The 15,256-nt window shown below is 49.0% G+C and overlaps 2 protein-coding genes across 4 annotated transcripts in view; both read right to left on the bottom strand.

Moving 5' to 3' along the window:
• The window catches only part of PIPOX (pipecolic acid and sarcosine oxidase), a 78,215-nt gene extending 66,335 nt beyond the window's left edge, over positions 1-11,880 (bottom strand). Inside the window, exon 1 of one of the 3 annotated variants that reach the window (XR_015062229.1) lies at positions 11,562-11,880. Coding sequence is in view for 2 of the 3 variants with exons in the window: in XM_085897304.1 (XP_085753430.1) it covers positions 11,562-11,675 (114 nt within the window). In the remaining variant the exon portion in view is untranslated. The remainder of the gene's footprint in view (positions 1-11,561) is intronic. The other 2 variants (XM_085897304.1, XM_085897303.1) reach the window with 2 other exon arrangements.
• On the bottom strand, positions 1,848-3,251 carry LOC147018030 (uncharacterized; the record flags this gene model as incomplete). Its single annotated transcript, XM_085899881.1, has 1 exon — positions 1,848-3,251. A coding segment is annotated over one exon (1,116 nt), but the record flags the coding sequence as incomplete, so codon positions are not given.
• Positions 11,881-15,256: the final 3,376 nt, after the last annotated feature.

Below are 15,256 nucleotides of genomic sequence, written 5' to 3'. Positions count from 1 at the left end.
CGTTCTTGCGCCGCTTGTGGGTACCGGTACTGGACTCGTGCAGGGCGCGCACCGAACAGCGTGTACAAAACATCACGGACTTTCCGCAGAAAAACGGATCAAAAACGACTCACGCCCACTTTTGTTCCGTCCAATCGGTGAGCGAGGGGCGATTTGGCCCCGCCTCCAGGGCGTTGGAGGGCGGTCGCTATATGCAAATTCATGGATCAAAAAGCATTCACGCCCACTTTTTCTTGGGCCAATGGGGAGCGAGGTGAAAGGTCGAAAGCAGGGGGTCAAAGGCGAAGCCACGGGGCTTATATAAGCGGCTGCGTTCGTCAGAAAGGGGGTGTGCGTTGGAAAGAGTGAGTTCGGAGTTCAAGAGAGTCGTCGGTGGAGCTGGAAGGAAGTTGCGCGTTGGAACGAGCTGTGCGTTGGAACGAGTTTTCGGCGGAGCTGTGGAGAGGTGGCGGCGGCGAAGACGGACGAGGGGGTGCTCGCGTCGGTGCCGGGAGCTGAAGGCGGGAGGCCGACGGCGCGACCTGGTCGAGGTGGAGACGCTCGTCGCGGGACCCGAGACAGAATAAAAATCCTCCTTTCCCCGAGCATCAGCAACCCCCTCCTGTTTCCCCCCGCGCTGAGATAGTGCGACAAAGGGGGCCCCTTTTCCCACCCCCTACCAGACACTGTCCGCGAGGCCCGCGGAGTTGGGGCACCATCGCCACTTCGCGCCTCATCATCAGACGGGTAGGCCCGACCCGGTCTCGGCCCCAGGCCCGCCTCATCCTTGAGGGTGTTCTTTTTCTTGGTTTTGGGTATGTGTTGTCGGCGCCGTCTGTGAAGTAGAATTGTATAAGTGTTGCCGTGTGCTCGGTAGTCGGATAGCTCTGCATTGTGTCTTCGCTTTTACATTTGCTTTTTGTGTAAAATTGCATTGTGTTTCTTTTCCTTTTACATGTGCTTTTGGTGGAATTGTATATGTGTGCTTTCCGTTCATCGCGAATAAATGTGCTTTATGTTGAACTGTTTTCCCGCTTCGCTTCGTCATTTCTTTCATTGAATCCCCATCTTGCTTCACGTAAAGGGTTGGTCCTGGGCTAAGACGCCCGATAATTAATCGAACCGTCGAGGCCGATGAATAACACCGCTCGGTTATCCCGATAGTACGGAACGGGTCGCTTAAGTGGCCCGTGTCCGAAGTCGACCTGCGGCGAGGTGCGATCGCCCGGTCTACCCTCCGTGTGGGTACTTAGGTAGGTCGAATTTGGCGAGCAACCCTATCCCACGCGGGGGCCGATTGGCTCGATCGCGGTGAGACCGAAAGGTCCACCCGTGACTGGTTCCCGGCGTTAGTCCGAGAGGGTCACGACTGGATTGTCCGTCCGGTGGGCGACGTGCCGCGATTCGAGTTACGTGGCCGTTCGCACGCCGGCGGGCGCGAATACCGCGACAATATATAACTGCAATGTCATCCACTCTCTGAAAGATAAAGAAAATTGTGAATCTTCTGCACAAAATTATTGTAAGGGAATTAATATATAGTTTATATAGCTATGATGTTGTCTACTTTCTCAAAAATGTATAATCAGCAAATAGTAAGATAATAATTAATTGATTTATTTATTTATTAATTATCTGCTAAGTTGTATTTTAAGATATCCAATCAAATAACTCTTCTGAAATGGGATTCCTCATGATCAACAACTGTAATTTATTACAACAAATACACTGTGTTGTTATCTTAACTAATTTTGCATACATACATATATATATATATATATATATATATATATATATATATATATATATATATATATATATATATACATACATACATACATATATTCCAATGAGTTGAATTTCATGATTTAGAGGTGGCCATCTTGGATTTTACGGTACCATTTAATGAAACAATGGTCTGTATAAATTGACATTTTCATTGAATACCATGGTCCACACCGATCATTTTGAGGTGATACATGACATGGTTCATCAAAGATATATAAAAAAAGTCAAAAAATTTGCTGAATCGGTCAATTATATGTTCTGATGTATACACCTGAAAAAAACGTAGTCAAATATCTCTAAAAAATTGGCACCAAAGATTTTCTTGTTCAGTGGGACATTCTGAGTCAGAAAAACTTTGGTGCCACAAATTAACATAATTTGCCAACATATGCCCCTGCACGAAATGGTTGTTGGTGGATATTAAAAAAACCCAGTCTTTGGAGAAGCGGTAGCAAGTTATCTCCAGCATCCTGGCCAAATTCCTGCAACTTCATTTCAGTGTCCTTCCTGCATAAGACTGGTGACTCGTCCAGAACTGCTTCTGTTCTAGAAACCTTTCTGGACAAGTTGTGAAACTCCTGAAACTGTAAAGAATATGGGCCTCCATTATGGTGGCGGTGGTGTTGTTTTGGTGACGGTGCTGGTTTTGGTGGCGGTGTTGGTTTTGGTGGAGGTGGTTTTGGTGGCGGTGGTTTTGGTGGAGGTGGTGGTTTTGGTGGCGGTGGTCGTTTTGGTGGCGGTGGTCGTTTTGGTGGCGGTGATTTTGGTGGGGGTGTTTGTTTTGGTGGCGGTGGTGATTTTGGTGGCGGTGGTGATTTTGGTTGTGATGTCTGTTTTGGTGGGGGTGGTGATTTTGGTGATGCTGGTGGTTTTGGTGGCGGTGTTGGTTTTGGTGGCGGTGTTGGTCTTGGTGGTGTTGTTGGTCTCGGTGGCGGTGTTGGTCTCGGTGGCGGTGTTGGTCTCGGTGGCGGTGTTGGTCTCGGTGGCGGTGTTGGTCTCGGTGGCGGTGTTGGTCTCGGTGGCGGTGTTGGTCTTGGTGGCCGTGTTGGTCTTGGTGGCGGTGTTGGTCTTGGTGGCAGTGTTGGTCTTGGTGGGGGTGTTGATTTAGGTGAGGGTGTTGATTTTGGTGGTCGTGTTGGTTTTGGTGGCGGTGGTGATTTTGGTGTTGGTGGTGTTGTTTTGGTGGCAGTGTTGATTGTGGTGTTAGATTTGGTGGCGGTGTTGGTTTTGGTGGCGGTGTTGGTTTTGGTGGGGGTGTTTGTTTTGGTGGCGGTGGTGATTTTGGTGGCGGTGGTGATTTTGGTTGTGATGTCTGTTTTGGTGGGGGTGGTGATTTTGGTGATGCTGGTGGTTTTGGTGGCGGTGTTGGTTTTGGTGGCGGTGTTGGTCTTGGTGGCGGTGTTGGTCTTGGTGGCGGTGTTGGTCTTGGTGGTCGTGTTGGCCTTGGTGCCAGTGTTGGTCTTGGTGGCAGTGTTGCTCTTGGTGGCGGTGTTGATTTAGGTGAGGGTGTTGATTTAGGGGAGGGTGTTGATTTTGGTGGTCGTGTTGGTTTTGGTGGCGGTGGTGATTTTGGTGACGGCGGTGGTTTTGGTGGCGGTGGTGATTTTGGTAGCAGTGGTGTTGGTGTTGGTGGTTATGTTGATTTTGGTGTTGGTGGTGTTGTTTTGGTGGCAGTGTTGATTGTGGTGTTAGATTTGGTGGCGGTGTTGGTTTTGGTGGCGGTGTTGGTTTTGGTGGCGCTGTTGGTTTTGGTGGCGGTGGTGGTTTTGGTGGCGGTGGTGGTTATGGTGGCGGTGGTGGTTTGACGGAGTGTTGGTTTTGGCGGGGGTGGTGGTGGTTATGTTCATTTTGGTGGTGGTGGTGTTTTGGTGGCGGTGTTGGTTTTGGTGGCGGTGGTGGTTTTGGTGCTGGTTTTGGTGGCGGTGGTGGTTTTGGTGCTGGATTTGGTGGCTGTGGTGTTTTGGTGGTTATGTTGGTTTTGGTGGTTATGTTGGTTTTGGTGGCGTGCTGGTTTTGGTGGCGTGCTGGTTTTGGTGGCGTGCTGGTTTTGGTGGCCGTGGTGTTGGTTTTGGTGGCCGTGGTGTTGGTCTTGGTGGCCGTGGTGTTGGTCTTGGTGGCGGTGTTGGTCTTGGTGGCGGTGTTGGTCTTGGTGGCGGTGTTGGTCTTGGTGGCGGTGTTGGTCTTGGTGGCGGTGTTGGTCTTGGTGGCGGTGTTGGTCTTGGTGGCGGTGTTGGTCTTGGTGGCGGTGTTGGTCTTGGTGGCGGTGTTGGTCTTGGTGGCGGTGTTGGTCTTGGTGGCGGTGTTGGTCTTGGTGGCGGTGTTGGTCTTGGTGGCAGTGTTGGTCTTGGTGGCGGTGTTGGTCTTGGTGGCGGTGGTGATTTTGGTGACGGCGGTGGTTTTGGTGGCGGTGGTGATTTTGGTAGCAGTGGTGTGTGTTGGTTTTGGTGGTTATGTTGATTTTGGTGTTGGTGGTGTTGTTTTGGTGGCAGTGTTGATTTTGGTGTTAGATTTGGTGGCGGTGTTGGTTTTGGTGGCGGTGGTGGTTTTGGCGGCGGTGGTGTTTTTGGCGGCGGTGGTGGTTGTGGCGGCGGTGGTGGTTTTGGCGGCGGTGGTGGTGGTTTTGGTGGCAGTGTTGGTTTTGGTGGCGGTAGTGTGTGTTGGTGTTGGTGGTTATGTTGGTGTTGTTATGTTGGTGTTGTTTTGGTGGCGGTGTTGGTTTTGGCGGCGGTGTTGGTTTTGGCGGAGGTGTTGGTTTTGGTGGCAGTGGTGTGTGTTGGTTTTGGTGGCAGTGGTGTGTGTTGGTTTTGGTGGCAGTGGTGTGTGGTGGTTTTGGTGGCAGTGGTGTGTGTTGGTTTTGGTGGCAGGGGGGTGTGTTGGTTTTGGTGGCAGTGGGGTGTGTTGGTTTTGGTGGTTATGTTGATTTTGGTGTTGGTAGTTATGTTGATTTTGGTGGTGGTGTTGTTTTAGCGGCGGTGTTGGTTTTGGTGGCAGTGTTGGTTTTGGCGGCGGTGTTGGTTTGGCGGAGTGTTGGTTTTGGCGGGGGTGGTGGTGGTTATGTTCATTTTGGTGGTGGTGGTGTTTTGGTGGCGGTGTTGGTTTTGGTGGCGGTGATTTTGGTGGGGTGTTTGTTTTGGTGGCTGTGGTGATTCTGGTGGCGGTGGTGTTTTGGTGGTTATGTTGATTTTGGCGATGTCTGTTTTGGTGGCGGTGGTGATTTTGGTGGTGCTGGTGGTTTTGGTGGCGGTGTTGGTCTTGGTGGCCGTGTTGGTCTTGGTGGCCGTGTTGGTCTTGGTGGCAGTGGTGTGTGTTGGTCTTGGTGGCCGTGTGTTGGTCTTGGTGGCAGTGGTGTGTGTTGGTCTTGGTGGCAGTGGTGTGTGTTGGTCTTGGTGGCAGTGGTGTGTGTTGGTCTTGGTGGCCGTGTTGGTCTTGGTGGCCGTGTTGGTTTTGGTGGCCGGTGGTGTTGGTCTTGGTGGCCGTGTTGGTCTTGGTGGCCGTGTTGGTCTTGGTGGCCGTGTTGGTCTTGGTGGCCGTGTTGGTCTTGGTGGCCGTGTTGGTCTTGGTGGCCGTGTTGGTCTTGGTGGCCGTGTTGGTCTTGGTGGCCGTGTTGGTCTTGGTGGCCGTGTTGGTCTTGGTGGCCGTGTTGGTCTTGGTGGCCGTGTTGGTCTTGGTGGCCGTGTTGGTCTTGGTGGCCGTGTTGGTCTTGGTGGCGGTGTTGGTCTTGGTGGCGGTGTTGGTCTTGGTGGCGGTGTTGGTCTTGGTGGCGGTGTTGATTTAGGTGAGGGTGTTGATTTTGGTGGTCGTGTTAGTTTTGGTGGCGGTGGTGTTTTGGTGGCGGTGTTGGTTTTGGTGGCGGTGGTGGTTTGGTGCTGGTTTTGGTGGCTGTGGTGTTTTGGGTTTGGTTTATGTTGGTTTTGGTGGTTATGGGTGTTGGTTTTTGGTGGCGTGCTGGTTTTGGTGGCGTGCTGGTTTTGGTGGCGTGCTGGTTTTGGTGGCGTGCTGGTTTTGGTGGCGTGCTGGTTTTGGTGGCGTGCTGGTTTTGGTGGCGGTGTTGGTTTTGGTGGCGGTGTTGGTTTTGGTGGGGGTGGTGGTTTTGGTGGGGGTGGTGGTTTTGGTGACGGTGGTGTTTTGGTGACGGTGGTGTTTTGGTGGTTATGTTGATTTTGGCGATGTCGGTTTTGGTGGCGGTGGTGGTTTTGGTGGCGGTTTTGGTTTTGGTGGCGGTGTTGGTTTTGGGTTTGGTTTTGGTGGCGGTGTTGGTTTTGGGTTTGGTTTTCGTGCCGGCGTTGGTTTTGGTGGCGGTGGCGGTGTTGGTTTTGGTGGTTATGTTGATTTTGGTGTTGGTAGTTATGTTGATTTTGGTGTTGGTGTTGTTTTAGCGGCGGTGTTGGTTTTGGTGGCGGTGTTGGTTTTGGTGGCGGTGGTGGTTTTGGTGGCGGTGTTGGTTTTGGTGGCGGTGGTGGTTTTGGTGGCTGTGGTGTTTTGGTGGTTATGTTGGTTTTGGTGGCGTGCTGGTTTTGGTGGCGTGCTGGTTTTGGTGGCGGTTTTGGTTTTGGTGGCGGTGTTGGTTTTGGGTTTGGTTTTGGTGGCGGTGTTGGTTTTGGTGGCGGTGGCGGTGTTGGTTTTGGTGGCGGTGTTGGTTTTGGTGGCGGTGTTGGTTTTGGTGGCGGTGGTGGTTTTGGTGGCGGTGGTGTGTGTTGGTGTTGGTGTTGTTTTGGTGGCGGTGTTTTGGCGGCGGTGTTGGTTTTGGCGGCGGTGTTGGTTTTGGCGGCGGTGTTGGTTTTGGCGGCGGTGTTGGTTTTGGCGGCGGTGTTGGTTTTGGCGGCGGTGTTGGTTTTGGCGGCGGTGTTGGTTTTGGCGGCGGTGTTGGTTTTGGCGGCGGCTTTGGTGGTGGTGTTGTTTTGCCCGGGTCAGTTCTGCTCAAACAGAGATAGCCAATCGGTCTCCCGAGTCCAGCAGCCATTTCTCATATGAGGCCAAATAAGGAATTCGTTCAACACCCCTACAGAAAAGATTTGACTTGACAGGGTGGTAGAATAGACCCTAGAGAACACCTCCAGGTAGTATGTGGTTTCAAATTGTGGTATCATTAAAATTCTACAGGCCATTATACATACCAAGGGTACTTACCAAGAGGATCACTGTGGGCTAGCAACATTTAGGGGGAGGGGTAACGTAAACATGAATATCTTTGTCTTGACTCAACCAATTTTCAATATTGAGGTATCATTGGCTTCCTATTATAAGCGATTTGAAAATAGCCTTTGCCATGGCATCACCAAATCTAAAATATCACACTAATCCAAACTGATATTTTTAATTGTGTTCTCGTATGAAGGTGAACGGTGTTTCTCAATTACTACTGGTATGTATACATTTTGGAAATCAAACGCTTTAGAAAGTATTGTTCTGCAGAAATTCATATACATACAGAGGCGCGCATAAAGAAAACTGCAACTGTTATTTTTAGCGTTCGTCTTTTACTTGTGTATAGCAACACGGAAGCACATACATCAGAGCGGTTTGTAATATTTGTGTCTGACAAGGAATCACATTCGCCATGGAAGCATGAAGATGTCATCTGTTGTAACTTTTAGTCAGCGTCTTCTTCACCACTGGATTCAAAGATTGTTCTTGGATTTTCACAAGTTTCTTCGGCCATACATGCACATGCTTCTGTGCGTGGCATGTGGTTGGTTCTGCATGTGCAATCAGCTCGGCGACATAAAGACTTCTTGCAGTGACAGACAGTCAGCTCCGAATGACCCCGTGGTGCTGGATCTTTGGTCATGAGCACAGCCTGCAGGGCCCCATCCTGAATTTTCCAGCCATGCCCAGCTGCTGGTGGAAGGCTCTGTGTAGGCTCCAATGCTCTCTTCCATACATAGGCCTGGTAATTTCCTCGCTTCATATGTTGCTGTAAGCTGTCGAATGTAGGGGGAGATTTTCATTTCTTTGTCCCTTTTGACAGAACTGCCAGTATGTCACATTGTTCACTTTCCTCCCAGCCCCCTTGGTTGTTGAGTACATTGCACATATGAAGGCTTCGCGTGCTTCTGAAGTGCTGTTGCTGAGCTCGGGTTCTTCTCCACGCTGTCCCAGACCGGTCTGATGCTCTTTACTGTCAAGTAAGACATTGAAACCCTTTTTCTTGCCGAGTCCTGAGAGTGCACTGTTTGAATCGCACCCAGTGAGTGCGTGGAAGCCGAGTAAAGCATTACACAGCTCAGGTCCCAGTTTGTGTGCCAAGCTGTGGATAGGAATATACCTAGCTTTATCCTTGATTCCAGTCCGAAACCACAGCTCCCGAGACAGGAGTTTTCTGTAGTGTGTGGTGCAGAGGACAGCCACATCTGTGTCAGGTGGTTGAATCACAATCCTGTTGTGATAATGAGAGGCATGTTTTGCATGTAGCAATATTTGTGTGTTTGCCTCTTCATGATCTGACTTGAGGGGAACCGGTTCTTCGCAGTGCCCTCTGATGACTAGCACAGACTTCTGTGGGTTCTTGAAACCACCACCGATGACTAGGTGTTGACCATCAAGCAGAGTGTCTACCCCCATGTGGCACCATGTGTCTGTCAAGAAGGCACACAAGTTGACTTTGTTTTCTACATTTCAAATGTATTTGATCCACTGCTTTGGAATAGGAGTGGCTGGCCCTTGGATTGTCACCTCTGAGGCTGCAGATGTTCCTCGTTTCTCTCGCTCCCCAGCTTTCATTGAGAGGCTGGAGTACCGGTCGAAGACAACATCAACCCGCTGACAACCATTCCGACGTAAAGGGGCAGTAACCAGGCTGTAATACTTGAATGCCATTTCACAGAAGTTTGCAGCACCAGCGGACTTTGTCATCTGTACCAGCGCCATTGCATCGACGATGTAGGCCGTAGACATCTGGATGGTTGTGACTTGTGGCAGTTTTGGATGGACATCTACCTTCTTCTCTAACTCAGCAATGAGTACGCTCTTGTTGGTCTTCCTCAAGCTGCCATCGTAATGGGCCAGGGATAATGGCACTGTTGATAGCTCGTAGCTGAGGAGTTCTCTCAGATTGATGTCCCTTGACTTTCCTGTGATCAGAAGGCGGCCAAAGAGTTCACGGTCTGCACGAAGAGTGATAACTTTCTCATCAGTTAGCTTCACTGATTTCTTCTTGCTTGGTGTGACATGTTTTGATCTTCAGGTTTGGCAGGGAATCCCAAAATGTCACTTCATTGGTATTCAGTCTCTGTTCAACAAATGTTGGCATTTGAGCTGTGCCGATCTGGTAGGAGTTAACCATGCGTGTAGCAGCATCCGGGGGCATCATGATACCTGTGGCAATGTTAATCAGTGATGAAATTCCATCATCAACGTTGTCTAGGGAGAAGGGATCGGTCATCAGCTCTGACGTGATGACGGTCAGCAGCTTCTGAACATCACTTTCATCTCTCTCCACCCTCTTTGGTGCTGCTTCTCTGTGGGTACCAACACGATCTGAGTCCTGTATGGCACACATCTCCTTCATTGCGGTTGTGATGGCTGCTCGTTCATGACACGTCAGGAACTATCGTTCTAGAGCTCCTGCTCTCTGACTGATCCCTATGATGCCACCGTTTGTCTTGCTGTCGGTTGATGGACTGCTCTAGGGCCATGTCAGTCCACACTTGAGCAAAAGGTTGAGGCGATCGACTGATGGCATGATTGCCAGACATGAACTCTTCATTGACGGCAGGATGGGTCTCAGGCAGCTGGTTCATGTCAGCCAGATAAACAAGAAGCCACCTGGCGTAGTTTGGTCGATCCATTGTGAAGAAGTGAGGGGTCATTGCAGCAGTAGCAGAGAGATGTAGAATCCAGTTTCCAGTCCTCTCTGCCTTGATGAACTGGAGGAGCAGCTGTACCATGGATACATAATCACTCCAGTCGGCAAACAGCTGCGATACATAATACATACCATGGATACATAATACCCTTGGTATTATAATGGCCTGCAGAATTTTAATGATACCACAATTTGAAACCACAAACTACCTGGAGGTGTTCTATAGGGTCTATTCTACCACTCTGTTAAGTCAAACCTTTTCTGTAGGGAGTGTTGAACAATTTCATTTTTTTCAGGTCCTTGCTCCTGGACTACCCAGTTGGGACCCAGACATCCCTCACATCGATGGTGTTGCGCTCTTGTCCAAGCGGAGCCAGGACCACACCGTCTTCCATAATGTGTTTTGTTGCGTGTGGGGCGGCCTGGCAGAGGTTGCAGGTATCATCAGTGGTGTCGTCGAGTCAGTGCAGGTGGTGCAAAAGCTGTGGGTGGCGTCCACAGCGGTGTGCACAAGGTGACCACGATCCGACCTGGCGAGTAGTTGGTCTGCGTGATGGATGGGTGTTGGTTTATTGCCGAGGACACTGTTTGGACCTCGTTTATTTGTTGTATTAATGGTGATGAAGGTGTGGACATGTTTTTTTTTTGCAGTTTCTATTGTTCAGCGGTTGCATGTTTTGGAGGATGTTATTGTAGTGTCTTCGTGGTGTCGGTTTGGTGAGTCAAGGGGCCTGTGGGTGGTTGTACTGTACCTATAGTGGAGGCAGGGTGTTGCATTATGACGTGTTTGTCTGTTTAGCTGTTAGACATGTTGATGCCTGTCTGACTGCCTGTCGACACGATGTGGGTTCTCCATACCGAGGGCATCGAGTGAGAATGTGTTCCAGGTCTTCAGGAAAATGACTCTGCTCGCAGAACCTCGTCCAATGACACCCTATCCGATGTAAATAGGCAATCAGAGCCCGGTGTCTCTGTTTATAAAGAGTTTTATGTGTCATCAGTGTTTGGTGGGTGGATGGGTGGGTGGATGGGTGGGTGGATGGGTGGGTTGGTGGATGGGTGGGTTGGTGGATGGGTGGGTTGGTGGATGGGTGGGTTGGTGGATGGGTGGGTTGGTGGATGGGTGGGTTGGTGGATGGGTGGGTTGGTGGATGGGTGGGTTGGTGGATGGGTGGGTGGGTGGATGGGTGGGTTGGTGGATGGGTGGGTGGGTGGATGGGTGGGTTGGTGGATGGGTGGGTTGGTGGATGGGTGGGTTGGTGGATGGGTGGGTTGGTGGATGGGTGGGTTCATGGATGGGTGGGTTGGTGGGTGGATGGGTGGGTGGGTGGGTGAGTGGATGGGTGAGTGGATGGGTGGATGGGTGGGGTGGATGGGTGGGTGGATGGGGTGGATGGGTGGGTGGATGGGTGGGTGGATGGGTGGGTGGGTGGATTGGATTGGGTAGGTGTATTGGGTGGGGTGGTGGGTGGGTGGGGGGGTGGGTGGGTGGGTGGGTTGGTGGGTGGGTTGGTGGGTGGGTTGGTGAGTTGGTGAGTAGGTTGGTGGGTGGGTTGGTGAGTGGGTTGGTGGGTGGGTTGGTGGGTTGGTGGATGGGTTGGTGGATGGGTGGGTGGATGGGTGGGTGGATGGGTGGGGTGGATTGGATTGGGGAGGTGGATTGGGTGGGTGGGTGGATGTCTGTGTCTCTGTGTGTCTCTCTGTGTGTCTCTCATACAGTATCAACATCGGACTAGAAATCAGAAATCAAATTAAAACCAAAGTTGAGTTTAAAAGTTTTGTTAATAAGACCCAGTGTTTGATCGACTTGATTAACAACGCGCGAACCAAATGTACCACTCGCAGGTGATAATACAAGTTACTCCGCCGATGCCATTTCGAGTCCTCGCACACACGACATCGATCCTGGCAATGTTTACATCGACCATGTCCACGACGGCTGATCAGAGGGGAAACGGACGGTCGATATACAAGATCGGCTCGGACTCACCTGCTCCAGGACAAGCGTTTTGGCCTCGGGTTCCAAGTTCCGCAGTTGGTGCGCCGTGAACAGACCCTGCACGCCGGCACCCAGCACCACGTAATCGTACACACGTGCTGCCATGTTCCTGCCTTGTTTACGCCAATTGAGTTCTCCTTCTCCTTCTCCTGTTTACCAGCACCACCAGAGGCGCGAGGCCCTGTAAACACCTCGCAACCAAACTCGTCGGATCCAGCGAAATCCAAAAAATGAAATAAACAATATTAGGGACTTTGTACTGTTCGTCCCGTTTCCTTTATTACTTTTACTCGTGCGTGGCCGTACGTGCAAAAAAAAATAAAAAATAAACTTTTTGGTGACGTCACAGCACCTTGTCCTGTCATTGGTTTGGTAAATAAATGGCCATAACTTGGGAAACACTTGGGAAACAGCTGAAACGGATGAATAAGAACGATATCAAACCTTGAAAAGGCACATACTCAGGTCCCCAGCGTCAATTGTGACGTCATAATCAAACGAAGAAGAATCCAATGAAAAATTCTGAGCATCATCTTCATCACCAGAATCCTCTACATTCTCACCAAGTGGGGGCATTTTCTCTTCAAGGTCTGTATTTGACTCACTTTGGTTCATCTAAAGATTAGTCTCTTGCTCAACTAACATAAAGTTACAGCTGCTGCAACTCTCCTCAACGCATCCTTCTTGGGATTGCTCTAATCCTAGCTCGCCAAAACAAACTTCAGGACTTGTCTTCCTGTGAGTGCCAAGTTCAGGAAGCAGTGCTTCAGGAAGATCACTTTTCTCATCCAGCACCTTTGCAACTTCAACATCATTTTCCTTCACAGTAACCAATGTCACTCCCTACCATACAATCATCAAAAAACATGAGCCTGGTGTTGGCTTAGTGATTAGGATGGTGGCTTGGGATCCTAGGGTCCTGAGTTCAAGCCCTGTTGTCTGCTGAGTTAATACACCAGGGGATTGACTCAGCCTGTCATCCTTCCGAGGTGAAATGAGTACCAGTAAGCCTGGTGTTGGCTCAGTGGTTAGGGTGGCGGCTTGGGATCCTTGGGTCCTGAGTTCAAGCCCCGGTTGGCTGCTGAATTATTACACCAGGGGGTTGACTCTGCCTGTCATCCTTCCGAGGTCGGCAAAATGAGTACCAGTTCCAGTGTGTGTACTGGTAGAGGGGCACTGCATCAGCGACACAGTCGTGCTTCAAGAAATGATAGCTTCCCCGGCAGCTGAGCTGCCATACACAAGAAGAAGAAGATCAAAAAACATTTCTGTCGATCCATTCTCAACTACAGCTGAACCATCTCTGTTACAACTGGAGAAGCACAAAACTTGTCAAAACCTTCTGTCTTAGCATCACTTCCAGAAGTTTAATAAACAGTGAGTAATTGGCCTTCATAACTATCATCGAAATCTGCACTCTGAGATTGGCCTGCAAATTCATTTCAAAAACATCACTTTTGCCCTGGTCCATTTGACAAGCATCCTGCCCATCCTCCTGGGATCCATCTGTGCCTGTTAACCCGTCTTGCACTTTTTCAAACTTAGCAATGCTCTCTCCAGAGTTTACACCAGCAAGCTCTCTTCCGATTGTTTCCGAACTAGTCGCTTGCTCGGTACTTGGCATGCCAACGTCACCATCACTCTCCTTCGCCACATGTCATGCAAATGGTTCAAACATTGGCTACGCCAAATCTGCTCGAACCTTTTCAGTAACATCCCCAACATCAAAATGTAGCAAGTCCAACCCAACTTCGTACGTGTCAGTCAGCTCAGCATGGTCTCAACAGGACCATCAACATCACCATTGAGAATAACAGAAACTCTTGGTTCCATCACCTCTCCCTTGACGGCGTTGTGCCAAGTGTTCAGCTGCTCCTGTAATATCTTATCCATTCTTTCCCCAGTCAATTGTGGCTCCCATAAGCCCTTATTAGCTAACACCTGCTCTTGTTCCATTACACAAGTTTCCAACTTTTGCACTAAACTGCCGCCCTGGCGCTTACAAGATCTCAATTCATTCACCTGCTGTTGCATTATGGCGTCCACCCTGGGGGGTATAGCCCTCCAGGTCGAACCCTCCCAGTCTGTCCTTCGTTTGGCATTCCATTCTTTTCTTGACTCCATCAATTTGTGCTCCCAGTTCCTGTGTTATTCCCTTCTTAAGTCCCATCATTGGTTCTTTCAGGGTTTGGGCCTCAGTTCTCTGAACATCAATCCTCTCATTTATTTCAGTTTTCTGAGCATGTATCTCCTCGTTTTGGTTATCTATCTTCTCGTTTACTTTGACTCAATGAACACCAAGAATATTCCTCATCCTCATTAACTCATTTCTCTGTGCATCCATGCTTTCAGTTATTTCAGCTCTGTGAGCATCCATCTTGGCCAGTATGGCACTTAACTGCTGGCCAATGGATGCTAGCACCTTGGCATTCACCATTCCGGCATTCGTTTTCAAATTTGGGTTTGAATCCCACTCCTGACACCACTTGCTATGACCTAGCCCTTGAGTAGAGGGCTCGGGGTACCGAATATTGCTCCGGAGATCCTGATTGACGTGCTCGGGAGACCAATACGTACCCCATGTGCGATCTCGCCGTATAAGCAGTCAGATGTGATCGAGCGAAGTTAACATCCGAATGCTGATGCCACTTCATACCCCCCCCCCCCCCCATTCAACACACAGTATCGTATGCAAATCCAGTAATGCAATACAAGTTAAAAACAGTGGAATAAATTCAAATGTTTCACTCAAGAAAAAGAAACACAGGGTGTAACCATCAAGCAATGGATAAATCATGTTACTTTAAAAAAAGAATTTAATAAAATATATGCAGTGGTAACAATTAAGAAATTAAAGGACAGACAGAGAATGGTAAAGTAAACAAGTAAATGGTAAAACCAGCATCACCTCCAATAGCATTTATTAAAAAACACATTCAAAGCAAGTCGTACATAAAACGTGCAAAATGTCAGTACACCCAAAATGTTTAATTCAATTGACTTGAGGATCTAAAATGGTCTCTTGTTAAGATTTAGAGTTGAATTGAAAAATTGAACTGCTTGCAGAATATTTTCTGCACTTAAAAAAAAAAATAGCACCAGTCAAGAGAGCACTCAAATAAACCTGTGGTTCAAAAGATGAGATAGTCCAGTGATAAAGTTTCACTTTTATATAAAGAAACAACAAAACAAAAAAAACAAGGCTGTATTACAAAAGGCAAGATTATCAGCTTACAACACCTGAAACCTTGCTCCACCAGGTGAGTAAACTTTTCTGCCATCATAGAGATTCTTCGTAGTTAGAATTTTTTTTTTAATCAGGGATCTTCGTATTCCTCAATAATGCAATACCCGTTGCCGAGATCAAAAGATGTGCCTGCATTGCTCATGCATACACATTGACACAGCATCAAACAGCAAAGAGATGTTCAAGTGCAACTGTATTTATACATCACATTTGATCATGAATGCCAATACCCTGAAAAGGCAGCAATCATTAAAAAATAAAAACTATTTGAAAGTTCATTGTACATTGATCCAATGTACACTTTGGAGTAATTTTCTTTCTACATAGTGCTGGCTGAGCCAATCGAGTCAGCTGAACACTTTCATCCATTCAAAATTCAGCAAGGCCATTGAAGGTCTCTATCCTGACTGCAGGCTGGATAAAATTGATTTCCTTCCTA

Source organism: Eptatretus burgeri, chromosome 10 (genome assembly GCF_056783735.1).
Source record: "Eptatretus burgeri isolate ZD-2024b chromosome 10, Ebu_testis_v1, whole genome shotgun sequence".
Taxonomy (NCBI): Eukaryota; Metazoa; Chordata; class Myxini; order Myxiniformes; family Myxinidae; genus Eptatretus; species Eptatretus burgeri.
Note: the sequence above shows the minus strand (reverse complement) of the source record. Positions and strands in the feature narration are given on the sequence as shown.